We start from the raw sequence: 26,031 nt of genomic DNA on the forward strand, positions 1-26,031 counted from the left end.
TCCTTTCCTCCCTGTATGCGGATTTTTTTTTTGTTTGTGGGTTGTTCTTTGTTTTGGTTTTTTTTTTTTTTTTTTTTTACTTCCCCTTGTCTCTCCTCGCAGCGAAGCCGCCCCGCCCATCCCGGCCCGGCTCGGCCCATCGCAGCCCGGCTCGGCCCATCCCGGGCGGCGGAGGAGGAGCCGGCGCGGCGGCTCCGGCCGGGTGCGGCGCGGCCGGGCCCGCTGTGAGCGATGTCCCTGGCGGAGCGGCGGCGGCAGGAGGAGGAAGGGGAGCGGGAAGGGGAAGCGGGGGATGGGGCCGGTGCCGGGGAGGAGATGGTGCAGATCCGACTGGGGGACAAGTGCTACCCGGTGTGCAAGAGGAAGCTGATCGAGCAGAGTGATTATTTCCGAGCGCTCTACCGCTCGGGAATGCGGGAGGCAGGGCAGGGCCAGGAGGAGCAGCTGCTGCGCGGGGGGCTGAGCGCCCTGGGGCTGGAGCTGGTGCTGGACTTCATCAACACGTCCTGCCTGGCCAGGCTGGAGCAGGAGGAGGGCGGCGAGGAGGAGCCGCCGCTGCTGGAGGAGCTGGTGGAGGCCGCGTCCTACCTGCAGGTCACGCCCCTGCTGCGGCTGCTGCTGTCGCAGGTGCGGCTGGGCAACTGCTTCGAGCTGCACCGCCTGGCGCAGGTGTACGGCCTGCAGGACCTGCACGACGCCTGCCTGGACTTCATGGCCGCCCACTACCACCAGGTGCTGCGCCGGCCCGACGCCCGCCCGCACCTCCTGCTGCCGCCGGCGCTGCAGCAGCAGCTGCGGGAGCGGCGCATGAGGGGCGCGGCCACGCTGGTGCTGCTCGGGGACTTCAGGGGCGCCTGCCCGCCGGGGCTGCCCGCCGGCTGGCACCCCGCGGGGGACGCGCCCTGGGCCATGCTCCGCTACGACGAGGAGGCGCGGCGGTGGCTGCCGCTGGCCAACAACGTGCCCGCCGACCTGGTGAGCGTCCGTGGCTACGGCTCGGCCACGATGGACAATTACTTGTTCATCGTCGGCGGCTACCGCATCACCAGCCAGGAGATCTCGGCCGCGCACTGCTATAACCCGTGCCTGAACGAATGGAGCCAGCTGGCCTCGATGAACCAGAAGAGGTAACTAACCTCTGCTCCCCGCGGTACGCGTGTGTCTCTGCCTGCTGCTGAGATAGATCCTCTGGAGTCACATGGCGCTGGTCAGCCTTAGGGATTCGATGCAGACCTGTCTGTGGTCTGAACCACCAAACAAATCCAATGACAAAACTCCTTTCCCGCTCTCTTGTTGGTGTATTGTAACTCTAGTTAAGTATGTGACAAATATTCCTGGTCTTATTGGGGATGTACAGGCTATACCAGAGCTGGAGATGGCCAAAACAATTCAGTTGCAGCAGTTGTCCTATGGTTTGTACTTTCAAAAAATCTGAATGTTTTGTAGACCTGCACTTCAGTGAAATACCAGGAGAACGTCAGGAAGATGTTTGGTGAGAAATTTCTCACTTGATGGGAATGTTTGGATCTGGGAATAATTCATCGGTTTTTTTACCTTTATCCTTTTGAACCGTTTATTACGCATTGATGTTTTAGTTTGCATTTAGAAACACTTGCATAATTTATACTTGAAAGAGTAATAGAGACCTAGCCTTGAGGAGGGCCCAAGAGCAGAGGCCTTTTCCCTAGCCAAGGCTGTGGCTCCTCTACCTTAACCACACTTTGGAGTGATAAAAAACAGAGGCTTTAATTTCACTGAAACAAACTGGCTTTGTTTCCAACATGAACTTCCTCTTTCTTTCCATTTTAGTAAAAGTATTTTAAAATTTTATCTTTTCTCTCTGAAAAAGAAAAAGTAAGGAGGCCAAAATTCACTGTAGAACGGAAATCCTCTTCTCTGTCTAGTGAATTGAGTGAGCATGCACAGAGACCCAAGCCATTGGCATAAATGCTTTGTATCTGAATAGTTAAACTGCAGTTTCTATTCCAGGCTCTATTTAGCTTTTGCCACCTAAACCCCCTCAATAGAGGGATTAGACCTAAAATTAAGTCTTTCTCATTTCACCTTTTTTTTCCTCACACACTTGTATTGTGAGAATTCTACTAAAATAATCACCTCCTTAATCAGTCATCACAACCGATCAGAAACCATTTTTCTTAGTGTTTCTGACTGCTTGGAAAGACAGTGGGAAAAGTTTCATCTGTAAAACTAATGCTTGGATTTAAGCATTACAAACACCTTTTCTTACAGACCTTTCTTAGAGGCTCAGCAGAATTCCCTGAGGTGCCTGGGGAACAGAGATGTTTTAGATAGCTTCATTCGACAGCAGGACTTGTGTGAATGGGGTTGGGAGCACTTGGCCTCAATAGGAAAGCAGGATGGGGTCAGCCCACACAATGTCTCCTATGGGAATTAACTTCATTAACAGAAGTGCCACATTGATCAAGTCATGAGGTTCTGTTTCTGTAATGTCTATAGCAAGAGAGCTGTTACTATGTATGTTGACTCTGAAATGTGGGTTCTAAAAACTACATTTTTGAGGCCCTTATTGCACCTTATAGTTTGTGTATTCAAACTCTAGATCAGCCTTTTTTCCTCCACACTTGCCCTTTTTTTTGTTTTTGCTAGGTGGTATAATTATTATACTTGAAATAAACACATGGATATTTTCTCCTAATACTGTTTTCAGTGGTACTGTCACATCAACTTCATCTTCAAACCCATCACAGGTGACAGCAAGGTGTTCTCTAGAATTTCACATTGGCCATTTACTGCAGAAAGGCAGCAGGCAAATGGATATTTTTTAGAATAATCTTTAGTCTTAAATTCCATGGTAGTTATTGCAGGCCAAAAAGTACCCAGAATTACACCTGCAAAGTAGCAGTGAGGATGTTGTTCCCTGAGTAACTGCGGGGACTTTTTTTCATGGAAACTCAGCTGACCCCTTCACAAAACACATTTCTGATTTTACCAGCTTCATGGTAAAATGCAGTTAATTATTACTTTTTCTATCTGGCATAACATGTTGGCTCCATGATGATCTGCTTGGTGCTTTGTGGCAGGGAGGGATGGCCTGTGCTCTAGGAGCCAGGAGCAGCACCATTTTTAACATGAGGGGTTTGCATGCTGCATGACCAGTCTGCCACACATCTGTGCTGCAATTAGACCTGCAGTTTGCTTGCCATTGTATTTTTAGCTTGCTATGCTGTAGTAAAATAAGCAGGGTGGTTGCCCAACCTTCTGCTTAGGAATTATAGCCATGTGCCTGTCTGGAAAATGAATTTATGTCAGCTGATATAATTGCATCCACTGGATGAAATTTGACATTCCTTCAGGGAGGGCTCTAGTTTCCATTGAAGTTGGTTTGACTTCAGACAGCGGAGGATCTGGATTTGTCCTGCATGAGTGACTGCATGTGTTGGCCTCGAAGGAAGGCTGAGGAGTTATGGATGTAATTTTGCTGCTCTACTCTTTATATAAGAGCTTTCTGCCCTAAACAAACCTTTCAAGCTCTATGGTATTTTTATAATGAATTATTTCCATTATTGTAATCTTCTCATGCTTAGATGAAACACTCCTAACTTACTTCTAAGTAGAAGACAAAAGCCACCAGAATGTTTAGCAGCCATTCTGGTTTGGGTCTTCACTGTTGGCTTTCTTTTTAGGCATACAGGTCTTACTACTTTACTTTCAAACTTTTTCACAGTAGGCAACTCCTGTATAATGTTTTTGTGATGCCCCTAGGAGCTTCAGAGGGTGTTCTTCCAAATTTATGCATACCCAAGGGAGCTAAAATAATGTGCTCGGGCTCACCAAGGAAGCCTGTGACTGAGCATGGGATTTCTCATCATCTTAGTGCTAAATTCAGTACTGATCACAAATAGTCCACAATAGACCAAATTTTCTAGACTTTTTAATTTTAGAGGTGTTTCTGTACTTGGAATTCCCAAGAGAGAATGACCTGATTTTTTTAATAGAAGCAGCTTGATGTTAGTGTTGCCCAAGATCACTTGTGGTCTTTGGAGTCAAGAAGGTAACAAAGTGAATAGGGGACTATTGCAGTAATGTCCTTGAATGCCTTTCCAAATATTTTCTTTTTTTTTTTTTTTAGTGAACACTGTCTGGTGAAATTTGCTATTTAAAAATAATATACTCATAGGATTTCTACTGCATGTACCAGTTTTAGCTGTATACATTCCACTTCTATTTTCCTTCAAAACCTTCCTACTCATAGCAGGTAAATCTTCCAGGCTTGGCAGACCTATGTAAGCCCCAGGTTGAAATTATGCACATGGAACATGATTTTTGTGAGCAATCTGTACATAAACTGCTGCCACTCTGAGGACTCTTACAGGAATGTAGGAGATGATGCTTCTGGGGAATGCTGCTTGTTCAGGAGACCTTCTCCTTCCTCATTTTTTACTGGTTTTTTTTTTTTAATTCATTCAAAATTCTTCTGTGCTGGAAGAAAATAGACTTCAAAAATTTTTTTTAAGTTAGAACTGGTCTTACTTACCACACACTTTTAAAGCTAAATGTCTGATGCAGTGTACTCTGCAAATTCACATAAGAAATATAAAAAAAGGGAAAAAAGGAACTCATCAAAAATATGTAAAACGCTTTGGAATTGCTCCTTAACTGTGCTTTCACGATTCCTTGTGTCTGTTGCAAGTGCTTTAAGTCTAGAATAAAGATGTCATCTGACTTTTGAGAAATGTTAAGGTTAAATTCATCATTTGGGAGGAAGAAACAATGCTGGTTACTCCAAAGCTTGTGTTCTGCAGCAGGACCTAGGCTACCTTGCAAATAAATACATATTTAACTTGTTCTTGAAATCTGCCAGCAGTGTAGATTCCAACTGACACTGGAATCTTCCTCCCAGGTCTCTTGTTCCCTTGTTTAGCCACCCCTCTGATCAGAAAGTCTTCCCCAGTATCAGGGCTAACTCTTTTTTGTTGTACACTAAGTGAGATTGTCAGTGAACAAAAACTGTGTGTGCAGGTTCTTCACAGCCACTTCCACCATGGCCTCCTGCAGATACACCTAACACAATGCAGAGCCATGGGGGGTTTTGGGAAGCTGTGGAATATTGTCTTGCATGCAGAAAGCCTCTGCTCCAGCTCCTTTGCATTTGTGTGATATATTTTCCTTCCTTTGTGCATGCAGTGCTTTGCACTTTGTTGAGTGAAGAATGGATTTTGAGCGATGGTAAAACCCCACAGCTCCCACTCCCTGCTGTTCCTGGGCTCCTGTTCAGAGTCAGTGAGGTCAGCAGAAGACAGCTCATATCTTGGCTTGTCCCAGCAAGAAGGGACCCTCTAGGCCTGGTTTTTGGAAAGTACCTCTTGATCCCTCAGGTTTAGACAAGTCGCAGGTGCAAGTGGAGTTCCGTCGTGGTGGCCCCGCTGTTTGCAGGCTGTAGTCCATGGAGCAGTTGTTGGTTGTGGAGAGCTGACTGCCTGCTCAGTGTTTGCCTTTCCTTGTTTCCAGCTGCTCCAACACATTAAAAGAGACTAAAAATGCAGTAAATATTTTGTAACATGCACTCTCCATAAAGACAGCTGCTGTTACTGGCATGGAAAGGTGAATGGCAGAAGTTTTTCATAACATATTGAGCCATTGTCCAAACTTTCATATAAAGTGTGCTGATGGATACTTGCAGCTACTTTTGAGTAAAATGAACCTTATTGTTAATGAATTCCATAAATCTGAGATACCTCCACTGAATGTCACCCATTTTAGCAAGTGTTTGGAAGTGGTTAAATGACCGACACAAAGGTTTGTGGCTTCCTTTTATAATATTTAAAGCTGCAAGTTATAATATTTAAAGCTGTTTGTGTTTCAGTAGATAATTTTCCTAGTGGTTTTGCCCCTTTGTTAATTTGTGGAAATTTTTTCTCTGTCCTAACTTTTATAGCAGGTGTATTGCTTTCAAAATCATAATGTTTTGCAAGTAGTTACTCTCATTTCATACCTGCTTTTGATTGCTATGTTTTTCTGGATTCTCTGAAATGGAAAGCATAATTGCTGTTGAGGGAATATGAACAGACTGACCTAATCATAAATGTCAAGGGGGAAAAAAATAAAAAGCAATTAATTCCTTCAGAGGATCATTTTAGTTTCCAAACCTATATCAGGCTGACAAGAACAAAGTGATTCCATCTGGAAACAAATCCTTTTTCCAAATAGATTTAATAAAAGACGTTACAGGGCAGTCTACAGCTAGGCAGTGTTCATTTTGTTCAGACAATACCCTGCAAAAATACTTAGCAGTAAGTTTTGAATGTTGGATTCCTGCAGGGTGGTACTCCCTTTGCTTCCCAGCAGGCCAGTGCAGGTCTGAAACATCATGTCAGTTTTACAGATAAAATGCAGTTCCCTGTTTGGCTTTGTGCTGAGCTACTGCACTCCAGGGACTGCCACACATCCAGTTAATTGATATAGTTATGGTAAAATCTCAGTTCTCAGCAGAAGTGAAGGAACAACCTTTCTAGGCATTGAGACTGTTCCTGGGAAGAGGAAAAGCTCATCCTTTGTTAGACCAGCTTCTCTAGCTGGAAGGAAGACCAGCATACAAGAGTTCTGTCTTCACATCCCCCAAGTTCTTCCTCCAGATCTGCACCTCTCATACCCATGGACCATTTGTTGCTGTCTGTGTTACCTTCAGGGTGTGAGATAGGAGACTTCTTGAGTTTCAGAATCAGGAAGTTGCCCTTTGCTGTGTGTGAATTTTAAGACCATAGTGGAACAGAATAAGAAATAAATGACCAGTTTGGACGGCATTGCTCATGAGGTGCAATGTCATTTTTGTTCAGCTATGGGTAGAACGTAATTTACAGATAGATCTTGCTTCAGAGGATGTGTTTAGTAGTTTAATGATGAATAGGCTGCAGAGGATTCTGTCTTCTTTCTTTTGCTGAACGGGATTCAATATGTTCCACTTTAAATTGCTTTTTTATAAAGGTTATTAAAGAGAGTCCATAATACAGCCTAAAACAAGTATGCATTCATAGGCATACATCAAGCCTTGTTTGAAATTTCTGCAATTTTAACTGAAATTATATCTTTTTCTGTGTGTCCATGTAATGCACTTTTCTCTACCAATGGCACATTGTTAAAAGCCTGATAAAAATGACCTGTCTGCTGAGCACATTGGTTAACTGAACATCTACAGCTGAACTGGCACAGACTGAAATACAAAATAAAATATTCCTCAGTCTCAGTAGCATCATCAATACCATTTCAACTGTCACTGGTTACTGTCCTGAGTAATTGCTGTGTGGTTACAGCATTTTGGCCTGGCACAGAAGAGTTCAGATGCAGCCAATATCTCAAGCGGTGGTGCAAGCTGTGAGTGGTGATGAGTGTTTTGGAGCCTGGGTAGGAATTTCCTCTGTATTTCTGTACATGGATGCACCTGATTTCAGTGCTGCAATCTGTTCTTTCAGGTCCAACTTCAAGCTCCTGGCTGTCAGTGGAAAGCTGTATGCCATTGGTGGCCAGTCCCTTTCCAATGTGGAGTGCTACAATCCAGAGAATGACTGGTGGAATTTTGTGGCATCCATGCCAAACCCTCTTGCAGAATTCTCAGCTTGTGAATGCAAGGGCAAGATCTATGTTATTGGAGGATACACTGCACGAGGTAACAAGTTTGGTGTTATTTCTTGTTGCTTTTTACCTGATTGGTCAGAAGGCCCAGATAATTTTCTCTTGTTCTTCAAGAAAGTTTTTGAATTCACGTAGAAGGCTGTGTAATGCTAATTAAAACAAAAAGAAATAATCATTGATGAAATAAACAAAAAATAATAGCTCTATCAGAAAAGAATCAGGTATTTTTTTTTTTTCAGAGCCTGTGTGGACCTGGGGCTCTGTTACGTGCAGAGAAGAAGCTGATGGGTACTTCAGCACCCAGCTCAGCCACTGCCCCTTTTCTTAGATTTTGATCACACAGTACAGAGGTCTCAACAGATATATTTTGTTTACTTTTAAATACCTGATTTAGACTGTCAGAAGGAAAAATTCATAGAAAATATCTGCCTGCCTTAGTATTTCTCATGTACTAATAGGTGTCATGGTCTTTTCACTGCAGTATTTCAGTGCTTCACTGGCAAATTCAAGTTATACCTTAAGAACAGAATAGAACAATCAAAAGCTGAAGCAAGAACCAACACTTTCAGTTTATTTAATTTCTATACCAGATTTTCTGAGGACACTGTACAGAGGGGAGGATTTGAAGTTTCATTCTCTTCTGAAAATTACTTTTATCCAGCAGGCAAACAAGTTCAGTTAAAAAAGCTCCCATTTGTTCATTCCTTAAGTACATAGTGCCAGTTTTTGGGAGGAAGACGTTTGCTCAGAGCTTTGGAAATAAATTTTTTAAACATGTCAAATGTTCAGTATTTGCCAGGATTTCGTAAGTTTGAATTTGCCCTTTGCCTACTTCAGTTGACCACAGCAGTTTTAAGGCTTTCTTTCCAAGCAGAGAATGAAATTAGAAGACAGATCAGCTTTTACAGACAGTACTGCAAGCAAAACTAAACTGATATTAGAACAAGCTTCTACTGTGTGAGCAGTTTTGAGCTCTGAATCATTTTAAAGTTTATAAAAGACACAGTGCACCCCTTAAGGTTCTTCTGATAATGAAAACCTTCAAACACATTTTGTCCAGACCATTCTGACCCAGAGCCTGGTGGCTGTGAGGAAAATGTGCCTGTGTCTATATGGAGAGCTGTTCTGTGCAGTGCTGTGTGTGCTACAGTCCCAGTCCTCTGGTCACTCCCCACTGCAGGATCTGCTGGAGCCACTGTGCTCCCTCATGTCCAGCATTGGGAGTCTGAGATGTCTGGCATGAAGCATTTGTGCTGAGAAGTCAGATCCAAAGGGAAACATCCTGTGAGACAAGAGAGCAAGAAGGGGTTGAAACAGATTAATGGGAAGTCTTGTTTCTAGAGACCAGGGTTAGGCATTTTTATCTAGAGAGAAAGAAGAGGTGAGGTGAAAAACCTCTGATTTGGTTAAGAGTGCTACACAATTACGGGAGGACAGGCTTTTCTCCTACACCCTTTGCAATCTGCAAGTTCCTTTTCTGCTACTTGTGCTGTGCTTTCATCAGGCTGCCTAGTCCTGGTGTCATTAAGAGGAAGATCAGCACATTGCTGATGCAGATCCCATTCCTTTAAAACTCCTGATCAAGGCATGTGCAGTCAGGATTGCTACCTTGTGTCAGGCTCCTGACTTGGTACTTGCTGCCTGTAGGTTCAGCTGAAGGAGAGTTGTGAGTTATCTCTGGCTTCTTCCACACCCCAGGGGATTGCTGCTGCCCTCCAAACCTCTGTAATTTCCCAAGTCTTTTCCTAAAAGCCTTTTTTAATGGAAATCAAACAGGAAAATAGGAAGTTTTGGCAGTGGATAACTAGTGCATTTAGGCTTCTATATAAATGCAGGATCACTCAGGACAACAAACGCCTGTGCTTGCTACAAATAATTTCCTGAACAAGGGTCTAGAATCAGTTTTTCTGTAACATCTTGGTAGCAGACAGACACAAGAATTGCCACAGTTCCACTGGTGATTTTCCTTCTGAAGTCTGCTGATGTCAGAAAGTGTTAAGACCTAAAGGTATGAGAAACACCAAGGTTTATATGCTGGTTTGCTACCTTCACTACATAAAACACATGCAGCCAATAATGTTTTTTTTGTATTACATTATTTTTATTAATTTTTGGTATTTCTGTATATACCTCAGTTCTGGTAGATTTTGTGGCCTATTTTTAAAATTTGTGTAGAGCTTTCTCCTGAGACTGCACTTTCCAAAAGATGGCAAGATCTGGAATTTCTCACTGTAAATTATAATGACACTTCTTGAATAAAGTCCTTCTCTTGAGTTTGCAGCTCTCACTTCTGAACCTAGATCCTAATAGAAATTCTATGTCACACACTGTAGTATTCATATTTTTGTGGGTTTTGTTTTGGGGCTTTTTTGTTGTTTTAGTGGATATAAAAGACTCAGGCTGTGGACTGAGCATGTGAGGGCCATGTTGCAATGGACTTCTATTTCATACACCTCCTCTCAAATAACACATTTTCCAGGGGAAGTTTACTGCTATAGATAGTCATAGAAACTTAATTGTGACTTCTCCTCCCCTTAATGAGTCAGAGAATGATAGGTTGTTTGTAGACAAAGGTCATCTATATGTAGAGCTGTAGTTTCGCAGGCACTGCCATGAAAATAATCAGGGTGCAAATGCTGGATGGAGCAGCACCTCCCTGATCATACCACTGATGCACTTCATTCACGACAATCCAGTAATATTTATGTCTGTTTATACCTGTGCCCTTACATAACTTGTCAAGTATGTCCCTGTCTGCTCTTCCCCCTGTGAACTCATCTGGAAGTCATCATGCAGGACAGACTGGTACCGTGGAGCAGATTTAATAAAAAGACCTGTCTAGAGTCTGCAAACCTGTTCCTGCTTGTCACTTGAGGTTGGATTTGAGCTCAGGTCTCCAGAGACTGGAACTGAATTTACTGAGTCGTGTGCATTCTGTGATAATTTAGTGAAGCCTTGGGCACAGCCAAGGTCTCCACTGCACCATGAATTATGATGGCATTGTAACAGTTTTGTGGAATAACACTATTGCAAACATATGCACACACTGAGTTATGAATTATGGAGATGATTTCAGCTTCTCTCTGAGCCTCTGCCTGATGGCAAAGTACAGAATTCCTGGTTCTTAAGTGATTTTGACAATGTGTGTTTCTCTCTCTTTATAAGGTGCCCTTAGGTCATCCAAACCACTTGCTGAAATGTAACCAGCTTTATAAACTTTATTACATAAAACTTTGATTTGTGGAATGAAATGCAAAGTTTCAGAGTTAAGCTTGGATGATAAATCATCACTTGGCAGCCATCAATGAAGTGTACTCTTTTCATGATAGTTTGATTCATCTGTGACCACTTCTGGAGATGAGAATATTGTTCCATTTCCCTCTTTGTAAAAAAATACTTACGTATCAATCAGAGACAAAATTAAAAGCATAAGCTGAAAGGTAGGGATTAGATTCTGCTAAAATCTGCAGGTCCAGACTATTTACATCATGTAATGTGCCAGAAGTAGCATCTTTTTTTTCCCCTGTGCCACGGAACAGAACATTCAAAGTTTCTTGTCAAGGGCAAAGAGCTGCAGTAGGCAGTGATCACCATTTCTCCCCTGGCTTGCCCTGCAAGTGTCTGTGAGCAATCTGCAGGAAAGGCTGGGAAGGAGCACTTTCTTGTAGGGAAGAAGAATGTCCCCCCACGAGTGTCTTCTGACAGAATTATTTTTTTTGTGAATGTCTCCTCTCTGTTTCAGGCAGGAACATGAGCATCCTGCAGTACTGTCCCACTTCTGATTCCTGGACCAACTTGGAGCTGTGTGACATGCATGTCCGCAAGCAGCAGATGCTGTCTGTGGAGGAGACCATCTACCTGGTGGGGGGCTGCATCCTAGACCTTGGACCGAGGCAGAGACCCAGCCCCAGTGAGGACGTGTTGACGGTGCAGTCCTACAACATTGCCACCAAAGAGTGGCTCTACCTCAATGAGAACTCGTCCAAATCCGGCCTTAACTTGACTTGCACTCTCCACAACGATGGAGTCTATATCTTGAGTAGGAATATTACTCTGTCTCCCAGCTTGGAGCAGCATCTCTTCCTGAAGTACAATATCTTCACAGACACTTGGGAGTCACTGGGGCGCTTCCCAGCCTTTGGACAAAATATTCTGATCTGTTCTATGTATTTGCCTGATGGGCGAGAAGTGTAACAGCACGAGGGTTTTCTTTTCAGTTCATTAATGGTTCTTTGATGAAATATTGCTCCCTCTGAATAATTCTACATTCAGAATGTAATGTGGTTGCATAATGCAGGTATAAAATACTGATTCTGTTCTCTAAAAAGGTTTCAGAATTCAGTATGAAGATAAATGATTCCAGAAACAGTTTTAAGATGTCGATTTAAAAATTTTACTAGTTTGGATTAAAATTTCACCAGGTATTGTTTGCAATTTAAATGTAAAATTATTGTGTTGGCAACTGATACAGGAGTTTTAAAGGCAAAACTGATCAGTCTGGTTTTATTCTTCGTCTTAGTAGACAGTGTAGAACAAAACATACACATTTTAAAAGTGGAAGCAATTCAATAAAGTAAATAATTAGTATAATCAAAATCACAACAGAATTTATTTCTTTCAAAATACAATTTTTACTCAAGCAATGTTCTGTCAAATGCACACTGTTTCAAATTGATTATAATATCCCATTTTTATCTCTTCCATTGCAGCAAGTGCAGCAAGTGACATTCTCAAAGGTGTCAGCAATTAGGGTCCCATCATCAAGAACTTCCTCTGAATTCTTTGTAGTGCAGTGCTTTGCCAGGGACTGTGACAACAAGGGACTGGTAGGAATTACCTAGAGGCTACAGTTACTGATTGGAAAGCAGATGCTCCTTTAATGGAATTTGGCAGCATTTCTTGCTACTGTTAAGATAGAGGTAAAAAGGCTCTTTATTCAAAGGGTAGAGTTTGCTAATTGTCATAAAGGTTTGAGTCTTAGTTACCTTATTGTGTTCGGTGGTACTTAAAACTGAGTTTTAAAGATCAAGTTGCAGTTGGCAACAATCTATGTGTTGTGAAGATATCCCTGAGCACGTGCAGAGGTGATCCTACTCCAGGCACATCCCGATTGGTAACACTGCTGTGGGACACGCGTGGAAGGCTTGGCTCTTGTAAATTACTCCTGAACACGTCCCCTAGAGCAGGGACATGTGAGTGTTGGCTCTTTCTTGTGTCCCCAGGGAAGGTTTGCTCAGGTTTGCCACCCAATGTTGTATTTCCGTAAAGGGCACGGTAAGGTGGTCACTGTGAACATTCCTTTGTGGGGGTTCTGCAGTGGATACTGCGGGAGCTTCTCGAAGTTCCTGCCTCTTGCCTGACAGAATAGCAGCCATGCTTGGCCTGTTTTCTCCTTGTAGCTGACAAGTGCAAAAGGTCTTCTTGAGGTGCCTGCCCATCTCTGGAGAGTGTCCTCACAACAAGGAGAGGAAAAGCTCTAAGTCACTATGAGAAGAGCCAGGTTAGACATGTGCGAAATAAATTGCAGGGATGCTCGTTCTGCTCTAGGTGTTCATCCACATCAGATGAGATTTAAAGCACCTGAACACATTCCTAATGTGTGGAAATGTCTTTTTTGTTTCTTAATTAGAATTCAGGAATCTGAATCTTCTTTTGAAGACAGGGGCCTCTTGTACAAGAGGATGGGGTAGCAATGGTCCCCTCAGGGTCCTTGTAACTCCTTGCTTTTCCACAATTTTAAATGAAATGTGTTCTTGCTAAAGGGTTATCAAAGTGCCTTGCTCACGCTGCACACACACACTAATCTTGGTGTTTCCAATCACCTGTAGCAACCCAAACAGAAAGTCCCAGGAAACTTTTCCAGAATGAGGGCATTTGTGTTTGAACACTTCCAGGATGAAAGCAACCACAACACAAGGTATTTTGGATGTCTGAGATTTACCTTTTTGGGTGGAACTTTTGCAGCCTGGTAGAGAATGTCATGCTTCAGCCCAAACTGGTGCTGGTGCCTGCCACTCAGCTCTGTAGGACTTCAATTAACTAAATCTGTGTTGATGTGTTTTTATTTCCTTTGATGACACTGTGCAACTGCTGTGTTTTGACAGCAGTATCAGACCACACAATTGCTCTTCTGCAATGAAGCAATAAAGTGACCTTCATAAGATGCTTCTTCCAGAAGTGTTTCAGAATAAATATAAGCAGGGTGCCATTGCCTGGTGGTAAATTATCTCGGTCACATTAAGCTACTTGCTTTCCTAAATTTCTTTTCAGTTCCAGATTCAGTACTCTACAGTCAACATACAGTGATCAATATTAGTGGAAGGAGTCACATCCAAGTCGCAACATTCTCTTTCCTAGCAAATTAACCAAGAAACCCTGTCTCTCCTGGGTTTGCAGTGGGGTGTATCAAGTCCTTTCAAACCTGTTCATTTCTTAGTGCAGTCGTAATTCCAAAAACTATGACATCATCTTCTTGATGTGATTACTCTTTTTCAGAAGAGGCCTTTCCACACTGGGTTTATCTTGGTTTCAACTTCCAGCAATCAAGTGACCACCTTGAAAAGCTGCTCAAATGCAGAAGACAAAGATGTGTCTGAGCATAAATACAGTAAGACCCTTTAGTCTTTAGTGCCTCCTACACTGACATCTAACAGTACTGCAGTCACAAATCAAAACTGGTGTTTAATTTAGTGGTAGCATTAATTAGCATAATAATCTAAATACTGCATTACTACAGGCTGAAATAAAAATAAATGGTTTTTTTAAAACAATATCCTTTACAGAAAAGTATGCAGTGGCCCCAATACCTCAAGAAAGAAACCGAACACTGTAATGACTGTCCCATATGCTGTTTATTTTCTTTCTCTCAGTTTTATACTTCATATTCTCTTTTTCTATTTTGGGGCAAGGAAAAGTGTCTGAGAGCCACTAACAGAATAATTAAAACACTGTTTTTTAGCCAATGGAAATGTTCAGTGATCCGGTGTGCTCTCCTTTCTCTAGTGGTAGGAGGAAAAGGCCCTTGATTTTAGAAGTAGCCAAAGAGTCCTTGCAGTCTGATAACTGGAAATTCCTCTGTTGTCCTCATGTTGCTCCTAACTTCTATGTGGGCTTTGAGAGATCCTTCCAGCTCCTGGCAGCTCATCTCCAAAAGTGACATGTTAGTAGGAATGTTCATCTTGTGGGAACACAAGGGTCATCTGGTATGTAGTGTTTGAAAGAGTTCCCGAGCATGTGAAGTACATTTGTCTTCAGTGCTGTAACTGCTTCCTTGTTTATTCAGACTGCTTCAGCAAGTGCTAATTACCTCAGCAAGTGCTAATTACTTCCACCTTTGCAAATTAGGTATAATTTGAACTAATGGCTATTTCCAGCCTATTTCTTTCCTTCCTTCTTTCTTTTCTTTTTTTTTTTTTTTTTTTTTAAGTCTGTAGTTCATATAAGTTTCCTGGTCTTGGTGTTCCCAAGTCTGTATCCAAACTCCAGACCGTTGCTTTTCTGCTGTGTCTGGGTTATCCAGTGCTTTATATCTCCACTATTTATCTTCTCTGCCTCATGGACCGGTTCCCCTTGATGCTGACCAGCAAAAGCTGACTATGGTTGAGGATGATCCCAAGTTGAAAGAAAGAACAACAGCCCCCAAAGGCCTGAGGGAGGAGTAAATGGAAAATTGGGAACTCAGTCCATCCTCATAAAATGCAGAAGCATTTGAGAAGGTTGCTCACATCAAGGCTTAGAGGGAGCATAAAAGTTTCTTCCTTTCTGGGAATGGTTTGTGGTTTTCAATGTGAAATAAGAGTTGTGTGGGGCTTAAATTTAATCTCTCTGGCTGCTTTCCATGGGTTTCCCTTTCTGCCCTCTCGGCTGACCTCTCTTGAGGTTAATATCTGTGTTTTACATTCTTTGCGGATTTTGCCTTTCTACATCAATGTCCAGCCTATTTTTCTGAAATCATATGCTTGCAGTTTGTTTTTTCTCTCTTCTCCTTTTCACACTCATGTGTGTCTGTCACAAAGTAGTTTGTAATTCAGGTGTAACCTTTTTATTTAGTCAATTTGGGGCTCTGGGAAGGGAAATCTGCAAAGCTACAAATGTTCAGTTTCCTTTCATCCTCATTTTAGTGAGAAATGATGCTGCAGGCACTCAGTTTGTAGAAATTGCTCTGTGTCCATGACAGGGTGGAGAATGGAAGGCATGGAGTGTAACAACAACGTTTAGCACATAACATTCTCAAAGCCCTCCATGTGCAGAAGTTACTCCTCCCTGCCATCCCTATGACATAAGATACACTCTTTGAATGGTGTTAAACCAGAGATATCCTTGGAACAGCTGTTGGCAAGACCAGCAAATTTATAGGTGTTCATCAAGAGCCCTCCTCAGAGGGCAGAAGCTGTCAGTGTGCGGTTATATTGATTTTGCACTTAGAGCAGTGACCAAAGGGTGGCTCCCCAGCCCCACAGTAAGCCTTAGGAACCAGAGCTGATGCTCTCAGACAGAACATTTAAACTCCTTTACTGTCATTCTCAGACTGTGTTTTCCATCTGACCAGCTTTGAGCCTAGTTTAGTGCAATGTCTGGATTGGTGGTTTTTTTTTGTTTTGTTTTGGTTTTTTTGGTGGTTTTTTTTTTTTTTTTTTTTAATTTTATTTCCTGAGAAGGAGAGTGTAGTTGGGAAAAGGAGTCTGGATTTTGTGAACTGATAGGGATCATGCATTCACAGATTTAGGATCACATTCCCAATTATACATGCTATATGGATTATTTTCTAAAAGCAGTGACATTACCAGTAAATACATGCTATGTCCTGTGAATATCAGTATTGTCTAAAATAAGATTTGGTTTCTTTTTTGCAATTAGAGGAGTAAACTGGGAATCATTGCAATTCCTGTACTTTTCTAGTGGACGGCTGATTATACAGGGTCCAGTTTTAGAGCACCCAGTTACATGACGTTCTGAACATCTTCAACCTGTATATGCTTCAGGAAGAGAAAAAGACATTCAGCACCTTAGCAAAGATGTTTCCTGTTTTTTAGTACTTAGACCATTACTTAAGATTGAGCAGTGAAAACAAGCTCTGAATCATCCTTCCCTCACTCAGTTTTTCATTTGAAATTTATGATTATTCGCTCGGGTGATTTTCCACTCTGATATTTTCCAGGTTTTAAAAGGGTATTTCTTGTGATAAGAACACCTTTTATAAATAATTTTCAGCATCTTCAAAATTACTTACTCTATAAACTTTCTGGTTTACTTTTATTAGTCATGCTTTGAAAAATGGTTTTGTAGAATTTTGAGCACTTTTCTGTACCTAGTATTGAAAATATCAGGGATTTCAACAGTGTAAGGGGCCAGGAAATATCTGTAGCTCTTCAAGGACACAACTTCAGCTGTGCAAGGTCTGAAATGTAAAAAGTGTCATTACTTCATTTCCTCTGAAACCTAGTCTAATTTGCAGTTAACTAATTTAATTGTGTTAATTTACTAATTTTAAGTTTTACACCATTCACTGAAGTGAAAACACTTTCAATTGAGCAGTGGTTTTGGAGGTGATGTTACAAGGGCTCTGTGTTCATCTTTGGATATTGTTATTACAATTTATTTTTTCTACTGGGGCTGTTATAATTGTCTGGTATCCCACTGAATGCCTTTTTATTTGGTTGTAAAGAAAGTTTTGCCCACAGGTGGGGCCTTGATTTATTATGAAGGCCAGAGCTGTGTCATTTGAGAATGTGTATTTTGAAACTGTAAATTAATGATTGATGATAACTACAGTGAGGCCCAGAAATACATGATTTTGGGTGGTGGGGGTGAAGATTAAGCTAGGAAAAAGATGCTTAGGGACATCCACTCTCTAACCTCCTGGCATAAGCAATTTTCAATTGCAGATTCAGGCAGAAGTGGTTTTAAAATAACAACTCCTTTTTCCCTCTTCTCATCTCTCCTGCTGCAACCCAAGCCCTTTCACTAATTTGTGGCAAGACATCTGTACTTGGAAGAGAATGTTGGTAATGAGGTAGGAATGTGCTGCTTGTGCAGGTGATCCCTTATCAGACCTGCTGCTTGCCAGGCCAAGAAACCTTCCTGCAGCTTTCCTGGAGGACACTGATGGTTCTTTAATGTCATGTTATCTACTAACGTATGTGATGAGAGGTGAGGCAGGGAGAGAAGTCACAGAAGCACTATTGTGTACCTGATAAAAAATGCACAATAGCCTCGTAGAAAAACTACTTTTTTTTTATTATTAGTAGAGCCTGATCCAAAGCCTTTTGATGTTAATAAAAAGAACCAGCTTGGAATTAGGCACATGATTGAGTGAATTAGATAATTCTGAAAGAATCCAAAGGGATGTTAACTGTACAATTGGCTGATGAAAGAGGCATAGGCTTGGAGAGCCTTGGTACAGTGTGATCTCTGATATGCCCCATCTGTAGTTTTTGAATTTCACTGTGAAGATGTCCATTGTGTTAACACAAATTTATCAAATATACTGGCTCTGAAAAATCAGGAGAATGTTGTTTTCCTAGGAATAGCTGAGGAGAAGCTGAACATCTCTACAATTATGCTGGTGGGGAGTTGCTGGGAAAACAGTGCTCTCATACTTCTGATTCTGACCAGCAAAGCACGTCTGTTTCCTTGTACCAAGAAATACGGTGTGTGAGGTGAGGCTGAAGTGCTTTACTTTATACCCTGGTGCTGTGAGTTTTTTATCTGTTTGTTTTCTTGCACAATATAATCTCAAAGAAAAAAAAAATCTTGTATCCAGGCATTAGACCCTTCTCCCACAGGCTGTGATAATGCCATATTGACCTGAGTATGGTCATGTGGGACTGACAGGCATCATCCCTGTGTTACTGTGAATATATACAAGTACAGAAGATTTATTTGTACAAGGATTAGAACTTTTATCTGTTATTCCATGCAAGGTGAAAGAGCTTCAGGAACTTTTTGAAAACAAAACATCTCAAGGTGGTTTCTCTCTATAGGAAAGATAAGGGTGGGTCCCACATGGGAATTTGAAATCTTAAGGAAGAGGATAGACTTAAACCTAAATCTCCTGTGCTTTGGCAAATCTCCCAGTAAACATAGTCCCTTCTTTCTTCAGTTTGTATGGGTAATTAGTTTTTGTTACTTGCTGAAACAAAAAAAAAAAAAAACAAACTCAAAACCATAAACCCCCAAAACCAAAAGAAACCAAAAAAATCCAAACAAACCAAACAAACAAACAAAAAAACAATTGTGAGGCTTTATGTGGGATAATGAAATTGTCTGTCTTTCAGAAAGTAAAATATTTACCCCAAGATGTCTATGCGTCGTACAGCTGTACAATGTACCAAAACCTGGGTGTTCAAACTTGCTATTCCTCTATGTTAATTCCCTTGCTTTATTTTTAAATCTGTTTCAGCTACTGGAGTATGGAAATGAACATTGATCCTGCTGCATTCTCTGAGTATTTGTAAACCAGCTGGGGAAACGGAAGTGTCTGTCTGTCCATCAGCTGGAAGAGCTGTACATGTCTGAGGGGAACTGGGCAGGGCTCTTCTGGCAGGGTGGTTGCACTGGGAGGTTGGTCCCAGTGGGCTGAGCCAGCTGTTCAAGACTGGTTGTGAAGGCTGCCTGTCACTCTGAGGAGTGAGAATTAATCAGTGTGGCCTGATTAATAATGCCCAGAGAACATTCCCTTCCCAAGCAGCATAATTTAATAGTAATTCTGAAATTGTTTCCTTCGGAATTTTTGTTGATCCATCCACCCTCCAACACTCTCAAATCAGAGAGATTTTCTCCTGCCAGCTGCATTGCATAAAAAGTTCCACTCTCTCCATGGCCCCTGAAGTCCAAAGTAAACACACAGGAACATAAACCCATTCACCCCTTCTGGGCCCAGCACTCAGCAGCCTCCTCATCCATCCAGTGATCAATAAAAGCCAGAAAGGAAAAAAACAACGGCAAATACTTCCATCCCACTTGGTATCAGAGACCCCCACGTCACTGGCAGCAGGAAAAATCACTGCTTTTCTGCCAGGTTTTCTTTGCCAAAGGCAGACTTTACTTGGGAGTAGTCGTCCTTGGCTCCAGGCCCCTCGGTCAGTTGCCATAAATAGCTGGAAATTCAACCTGTCAAGCTGTTCCCTGCCAGTCTAACACCTACTTCCTTCAGGTGCCACAGGGTGGGACGTATTAGGAACTCAGCAGCCCATTAATTCTTTCCTGGTTTCTGTGGGAGGTCTTCACAGAAGTTCAAGATTTTCTTGAGAGGCAGAAAATTTGGGATTTGAATTCCGCCCCCGTAGCAAGCATGGATCATATATATTAATGCTAAAGTCTGCCAGTCTTTTTGTCAGGATTCAAATGCACTTGTGCTTTAAAAGTGAATTAAGGCAACGGTCAGGAAAATGTTGTGGTGCAATGAAAAAGTGAATTGAGGTGCAGAGTACCCTGTAATTTTAGTGTTCACAGGTAAGTACAGCAATGGCAACATAGGAAAAAGGGGCAAAGATTTTTTAACATGGTCTGTAGTATCTTAAACATGGGGACATTAAATTTCAGGCTCTCCAGAACGGACTCTAATTCAAAAGTTCAGTGCTTAAATGCCTTCTGAAGTGTTTCTAATTAGCCATCTAGAAGGTCTAGTCAGTCACTGTGAGCTGTTTCTATAAATTTTACTAAGCAGCTTTCTGTATCTTCCTCTCTTGAAGGCTTTTCAACTTTGAAAACGCTGTTTGCTCAGGGGAAAAAATTAAATAGGGTTGGCTTCCCTTGAGCCATGTTATCTGGACATAAAGAGTGCCTCACTTCCAGGTGTGGAAGTGCAGTTCTTCCAGTTCAACTCTCCACAGTTTCTGTGCAATGCTTTCTTATTCCAGATAAGAAATTGCAAATATATTTTATTTGTCCTGTCCATTGAAAGCTGTTGAGCAGTGATCAGCAAACAGGAATCGTGTGACGCAGGAGAACCACACAGCACGGTTTATTGAAGCATGAAGTGTAGCTACAGAGACAGTGCATGTTCAAAAGAAGAGAGACAGATAAACAAAAGTACTTGGAAATAAAGGGTCTATAGCTGTACAACAAAGTGATAACCTGGGTTTGGATGCACATCACTTTTGTGCAGATATCTGTCCACCATCTGCCCATTTTTATACTCGTTTAAGCCCGTGTTTCTTTCATCCAATGCTGAGAGACATTTTCTTATTTTGCACCCTTTCATTTCCTCTCCCATCTCCTGTGTTTCCCATGAGTGGGACATCCCTTGCATGTTGTAGAAGATTTTGGGAAGAGGGAGCAGCCATGCACATCTGTCTGTCCCTTGTTCTCTGACAGCAGTAGCTGTTAAGGAATATTTAGGACCCAAAGTTCTTTACTGTGCCTTTTACCTCATTCACTTCAAACTACCTTTCTGTTGGAAGTAATGATCTATCAATTTGTGGCTCAAATCTGCAAAACAAATACGGGTTTTGATGTCGTGTTGTGACATTGATGGAATCCCACAAGGGCCAAAAACTGAAAATTATTTAGTTGATCATTTCCTACCTGGGAGAATTTTGCATAGTACTTTTTTGGAGATCTCAGAAAAACCACTTCTCAGGCTTTGCCATCACATATCTCCATGGTTTGCAGGTGGTATCTATGAAAAAGAAGACAGTGGAGAATACTCAGAACAGTAGTCTTAGGCTGAATCTTACTGATTTGTAACAAATCATACTGATTTGTAAGAGGTGGGGGATAAGGGAGGGAAAGATGTGTAGCCTTTCCTAGAACTCTGCTAGAGTTTCCCAGTGAACTCGTTGCCAGTTGCCAGGTAGTTGTCAGTTTAATCTGTTCTGGGTCAGGTGGACTGTGTTGCATTCAGAGGTTTTTGGTATGAAGAAATGCTCCTCAGCAGGCTCAGATCAGAATGAATCTGCCTTGGTGGAACTTCACAGCCCAGTGAAATTAGGATTGAGAACTCCCTTTTCTGCATGTGTTTGAACCAGCTCTGTTTGGGCACGGCACCAGGGTACTTTTGTGCCAGTCTGTGACACCGTCAGCTGCTCCTCTGGTGAGAACCTGCAGGGACCTCGTGGTTCCACTGCTTTTGGTCTGGGTATGTGTATAAGAGTTTGTTCATCCAGGTCCCTTCTCCAGAAATCTTCCTGTCACTGTTACCTCTGTGAAGATTTTCCTTCAACTTTAGGGAAGTGTTATCTAAAATAAATTAATTTCCAGATGGTCCCTCTCACTCAAGATGATTTTGAGTGCCCAATTAAAAAATTAACACTTCCAGCACATAAAAACCAGTGTTAAAATAAACTTATAATTTGAAACATAAAAACTTACACATTCGCCAGTTTTATATGGATCTACACCCTAGGTAAGATTGTTTAATGACTTCTTAATGGTCTACATGCTCTGTCCTAAAGTTACAATTCCAAATATGATTTTAACATGTTCCCATTTGTCACATGCTATAAAAATGTCACATTTTGCATTGTTCAAGAACATTTCCAAAAGTAAACTCATATACCTAGGATAAACCCAATGCACTTATTCCACAGCTATAGTTCACTACTTTTTTGAAGTATACCATGCATTCTGTAAATATTTAACATATAATATAGTTCCTTTAGTAAATATTTAAGTAGCTATCTAACCTATTCCAGCACAGATGCAGACTTCCCCACGATGGGAGAAAGAAAATGTTGCTAGGGGTTGCTGTATTAAATGCTATACCAAGTGCACAGCCTGCTTTTGCAACAGCAGTGCATCTGTTATCTAGAATAAATATATGGTTTTGACTCTGAAAGGATTTTTTGTATGAAGTAAAAAGCTACCAGGAGTGGAGCTTATTATAATTGTATCTTTTTGCAGCTCTTGATCATAATGGAAATCTCTTTTCTTAGGCTGTTCAGTGCCACTGTTCAAGGAGAGAGAGCTGACTAGAACACACCAGTGGGATTGGAAGGGGTATGATCTCTCAAATCCATGTTCCCAGATTACTGGCATTTTTGGAATTTGTGTTAGCCATGTTGTGTGTCCTGGGTTTAACTGGATGTCTCTTTTCCCTGTCCTATCCTCCATTTCACCTTATATGTTTAAATCTAAAACTCTTATTTTCCTCAACTCAGGATTCATGTGTTGCATGAAACATGTTTATTGCTGAACTGTACAACCTTCAAAAGAAATTCAGAGAAGGTCAGCTCTTGTTAGCTGTGGAAGATGGGAAATCGACTTTGCTTTCCCTTCTAGTCAAAATATCCAGAGCCTTGAGATCCCTTACAAAAATATGATGGGCTTGCCTGCAGTCTTATCATGATGTCATAATGGGCTTGCAATAACAGCTTTCCAGTAAGACACAGTAAAACACACACACACACAGGGTCACACTGTTTAACTTTCAGTTTATTCTGCTTTTTGCCTCCAGCTCTGCTTCTGTCTGATGCTGTGTGATTTGGAAGCATTCCTAACAGGCCAGGAGCAAAGCCACGGGCTCTGGCACCTCAGACATGCTCTGTTCCCTTGCTGGCAGAGCCTCTTTAATGTGAAGTTAATCACTTTCTTTTGAACTGTTTATGGCAACAAATTGGATGTGAAATAATAAACATTGGCAGCTCTTTTCAATATTAAATGTATCCCAGAGCTGGCATGAGATCCTATCAGTTTCTTGAAGACAGACTTTTATGTGTAACCTTCTAAATCATTTTGTGTGCCAGTGAGCATGCTGAGAAATTCTCCTAGCATCTTCCAGGACTCCCAGGCTCTTCTATGCATTAAAGGTCATGAGAAGCTTGCTTTTTTTTACAAAGCAAACAAACAAACAAACAAACAACCACAAATAGGAACAACCAACAACCCACCACCTTGACTAATTACTTGATGTCTAGTTAACTGGGGCAATACAGGAAAAGCATCTTCATTTTCTTGTTTCAAATTTGGAAGTGATTTCTCTCAATTTCCTTCCCCAATAGTTACAGACATTTGCTCTTCACCTACTCCCAGACAAGTCCACTCTGATACAGTATGAAGAGCAATATCAATGCCTAATTGGTACTATTATTTTAAAGTAAAATTTTGGACTCTTTAAACAGCTCAAACTTCTTGCCTACCCTGGAAAGCTCTGTGATGCTTAAACAGCTGGAGAATGTGGTTGATTCCAGGTAATTTCTTCCTTTTGCCTCCCAACTCACATTTTCACAGTTTCCTCTTGAAAATGATAATTAAAATAAGTTGTAGTGAATCTTTAATGTTGTTTGGCACAATTTTACTTTTGGTGTGTAAGCAAACATTTTAAAGGAGACAAATACTGTCTCACATGGGGTTTGAGTTCGCTGAAGGTTATGTTAAGTATCAGTTTGGGTATGTGCCGGAAATTCTGATCTTTTCCTTATTGCTTGGGAGATTTTTATTTTCCTCACTATCATTTTAAACACATTTCAAGTCATTCCCAAATCCAGGTAATACAAGAGCATTTCTGGTAACTGCACAAACAGTACATCCTGCAATGACTGGTTTAAGTTTTTAACCTTTAAGTATGAAGTGCTTGAGTTCTTCAGTTCAGATATGGGTGTAAGGATAGACTTCAGTTTCAGGGAATCACAGGCTCCTCTCCATTCTGTTGCTTCTGTATCACTGGAATTAGTGGCACACACCCAGGGAGATGGATGTGCAGGAGAAAACAATGAAGAACAGTGAATAGAAAAGTGAAAGGTGTCCCAGCCAGTCAGTGCTGACTGACAGGATGTTCTGTTCCAGCTGTGCCATAGATTTGTAATGATTAGCTGCTGACCAAACTACGGCAGCACTGAGACGTGACTCATGCCAGGAGTGGCTTTTATGGGAGCCCTGTAGCTTTCACAATGACTCTTGCTGTCCCATATAGCAAGAAGGGTGATGTATGGCAAGAGGAGCAGCATGGAGAGGCAAAATGATCAGTTTCTGAGGATTTGCAGTGATGGGATTGTGAGGAGGGAGGTGGCTTGTGCTATGAGATCCTGCCACAGAGACGGGGAGCATGAGGATGCAAAAGGAGCTTCATGGGCTGAGATGACTCTTTCTGTGTTGTGGGAAGCAAGAGTTGTAAACAAGATTTTGCCCTAACAATTGCATGGCTGCTTCCAAGTCATCCGTGAGCACAGCCTGTGGTCCATCAGGGGTCAGGATCCTGGGCTGTGGCAGTCAGCAATGCTCTGTGTCACTCAGTTATGCCCAAAAATCTCTTATGTAGCCAGGCTATGAGCCCAGCCAGAGAATTTAAACAGCGACTGCCAAGAGCAAGCATCGTGTGAAAGGGCTGCTGCTTCGAAAGGTGGCTAGTTTTGTCTGAGGTTGTAGCTCTCTGAGATAACGTCCGGCAGCAGAACTGGCTTTACTCTTTTTCGTTTTTCTCTTGTCTCTTTTTCCACTTTGCCACTCTTCTATACCCATTCTGTGGTATTCTGACCCCCTCAGTTGTGTGTCATTTGTGTGGCCATGCTGGCAACTGGAGTGCAGGCTTTCTTAATGCTGTGCAGGCGCAAAACCCCCCAATAATGAAATAAGATAGGTGGCATTTGCTCATGGCTCCCCATGGCTCCCTAATGGGAGCCTACAACAAAACTGGAGAAGAACATTTTTTAAGGACGTGTAGTGATGGGACAAAGAAGAATTTCTTTAAACTGAAAGAGATTTAGAATTTTAGATTAGATATTGGGAGGAAGTTCTTTATTGTGAGGGTGGTGAGGCCCTGGCACAGAGAAGTTGACGCTGTCCCATCCCTGGAAGTGTTCCAAGTCAGGTTGAACAGGGCTTGAAGCAACCTGGGATAGGGGAAGGTGTCCCTGCCCATGGCAGAGGGTGAGAACTGGATGATCTGTAATGGTCCCTTCCAACCCCAGCCATCCTGTGATTCTGTGGTACCCACACATTTGGAGATCTTTGCTCTACCTTGCATTTGCTCCTGCCCCACATCTCAGGATCCCCCCAGTCTCCTGGCAAACCTCCTGCTGGTAAACCCTTCCTGCTTCTCCCGCCACACTGCAGAAGCAGGACATGTTTCTGCTGTCTGGTACTGAGGGCTGGCATCCAGACTGCCAAACTGGAGTGTGGGCTTCAGCCCCTGCAGAGGCAGCGAGGGATGAGGAGGGATAGGTTGTAAGTTGTGTATTGAGGGTGATGTGCCTTGAGAGGCTACCAGGAACAGAGACTAGATAGAGTTAAAGAAATAAAGTAGGTATTTATTAAAAGGCCTTCAAAGAATACACCTTGGGCAGTACAAGAGCCCAGCCATGGCTCTGCCCAACATGGACAGCGGGTCACATGTTTTTTACACTTTTATAAGTTATGGTCCATTTACATTTTGGGGTTAATTGTCCAATTTCAGCTTCAAGTTATGAAGTCCCATCCTCTGAGATTGCTCTCCTCAGTTCATTGTTGTTTTTACTTTTTGGGCCCAAAGCTGCAATGGTTCTTGGG

At 42.0% G+C, this 26,031-nt stretch overlaps 1 protein-coding gene across 1 annotated transcript; it reads left to right on the forward strand.

Annotated features, from left to right (window-relative positions):
- The first annotated feature begins 92 nt into the window (after nt 1–92).
- Nucleotides 93–22,387, forward strand: KLHL42 (kelch like family member 42). Its single transcript, XM_021535094.4, has 3 exons — nt 93–1,127; nt 7,449–7,642; nt 11,351–22,387. The coding sequence occupies exons 1-3, from the start codon at nt 232–234 to the stop codon at nt 11,800–11,802; spliced, it is 1,542 nt and encodes a 513-aa protein (XP_021390769.2). The 5' UTR covers nt 93–231; the 3' UTR covers nt 11,803–22,387.
- The last annotated feature ends 3,644 nt before the right edge of the window (nt 22,388–26,031 follow it).

The sequence above is a fragment of the Lonchura striata genome, chromosome 1A (genome assembly GCF_050655825.1).
Source record: "Lonchura striata isolate lonStrDom1 chromosome 1A, ASM5065582v1, whole genome shotgun sequence".
In the NCBI taxonomy this organism is placed as follows: Eukaryota; Metazoa; Chordata; class Aves; order Passeriformes; family Estrildidae; genus Lonchura; species Lonchura striata.

Excerpts from the sequence above, each read along its gene's own strand:
- KLHL42 (XM_021535094.4), top strand. The coding sequence starts at position 232 with ATGTCCCTGGCGGAGCGGCGGCGGCAGGAGGAGGAAGGGGAGCGGGAA. Across the intron at positions 1,128-7,448 it reads GCCTCGATGAACCAGAAGAG|GTCCAACTTCAAGCTCCTGG; the intron begins GTAACTAACCTC and ends CTGTTCTTTCAG. Across the intron at positions 7,643-11,350 it reads TGGAGGATACACTGCACGAG|GCAGGAACATGAGCATCCTG; the intron begins GTAACAAGTTTG and ends TCTCTGTTTCAG.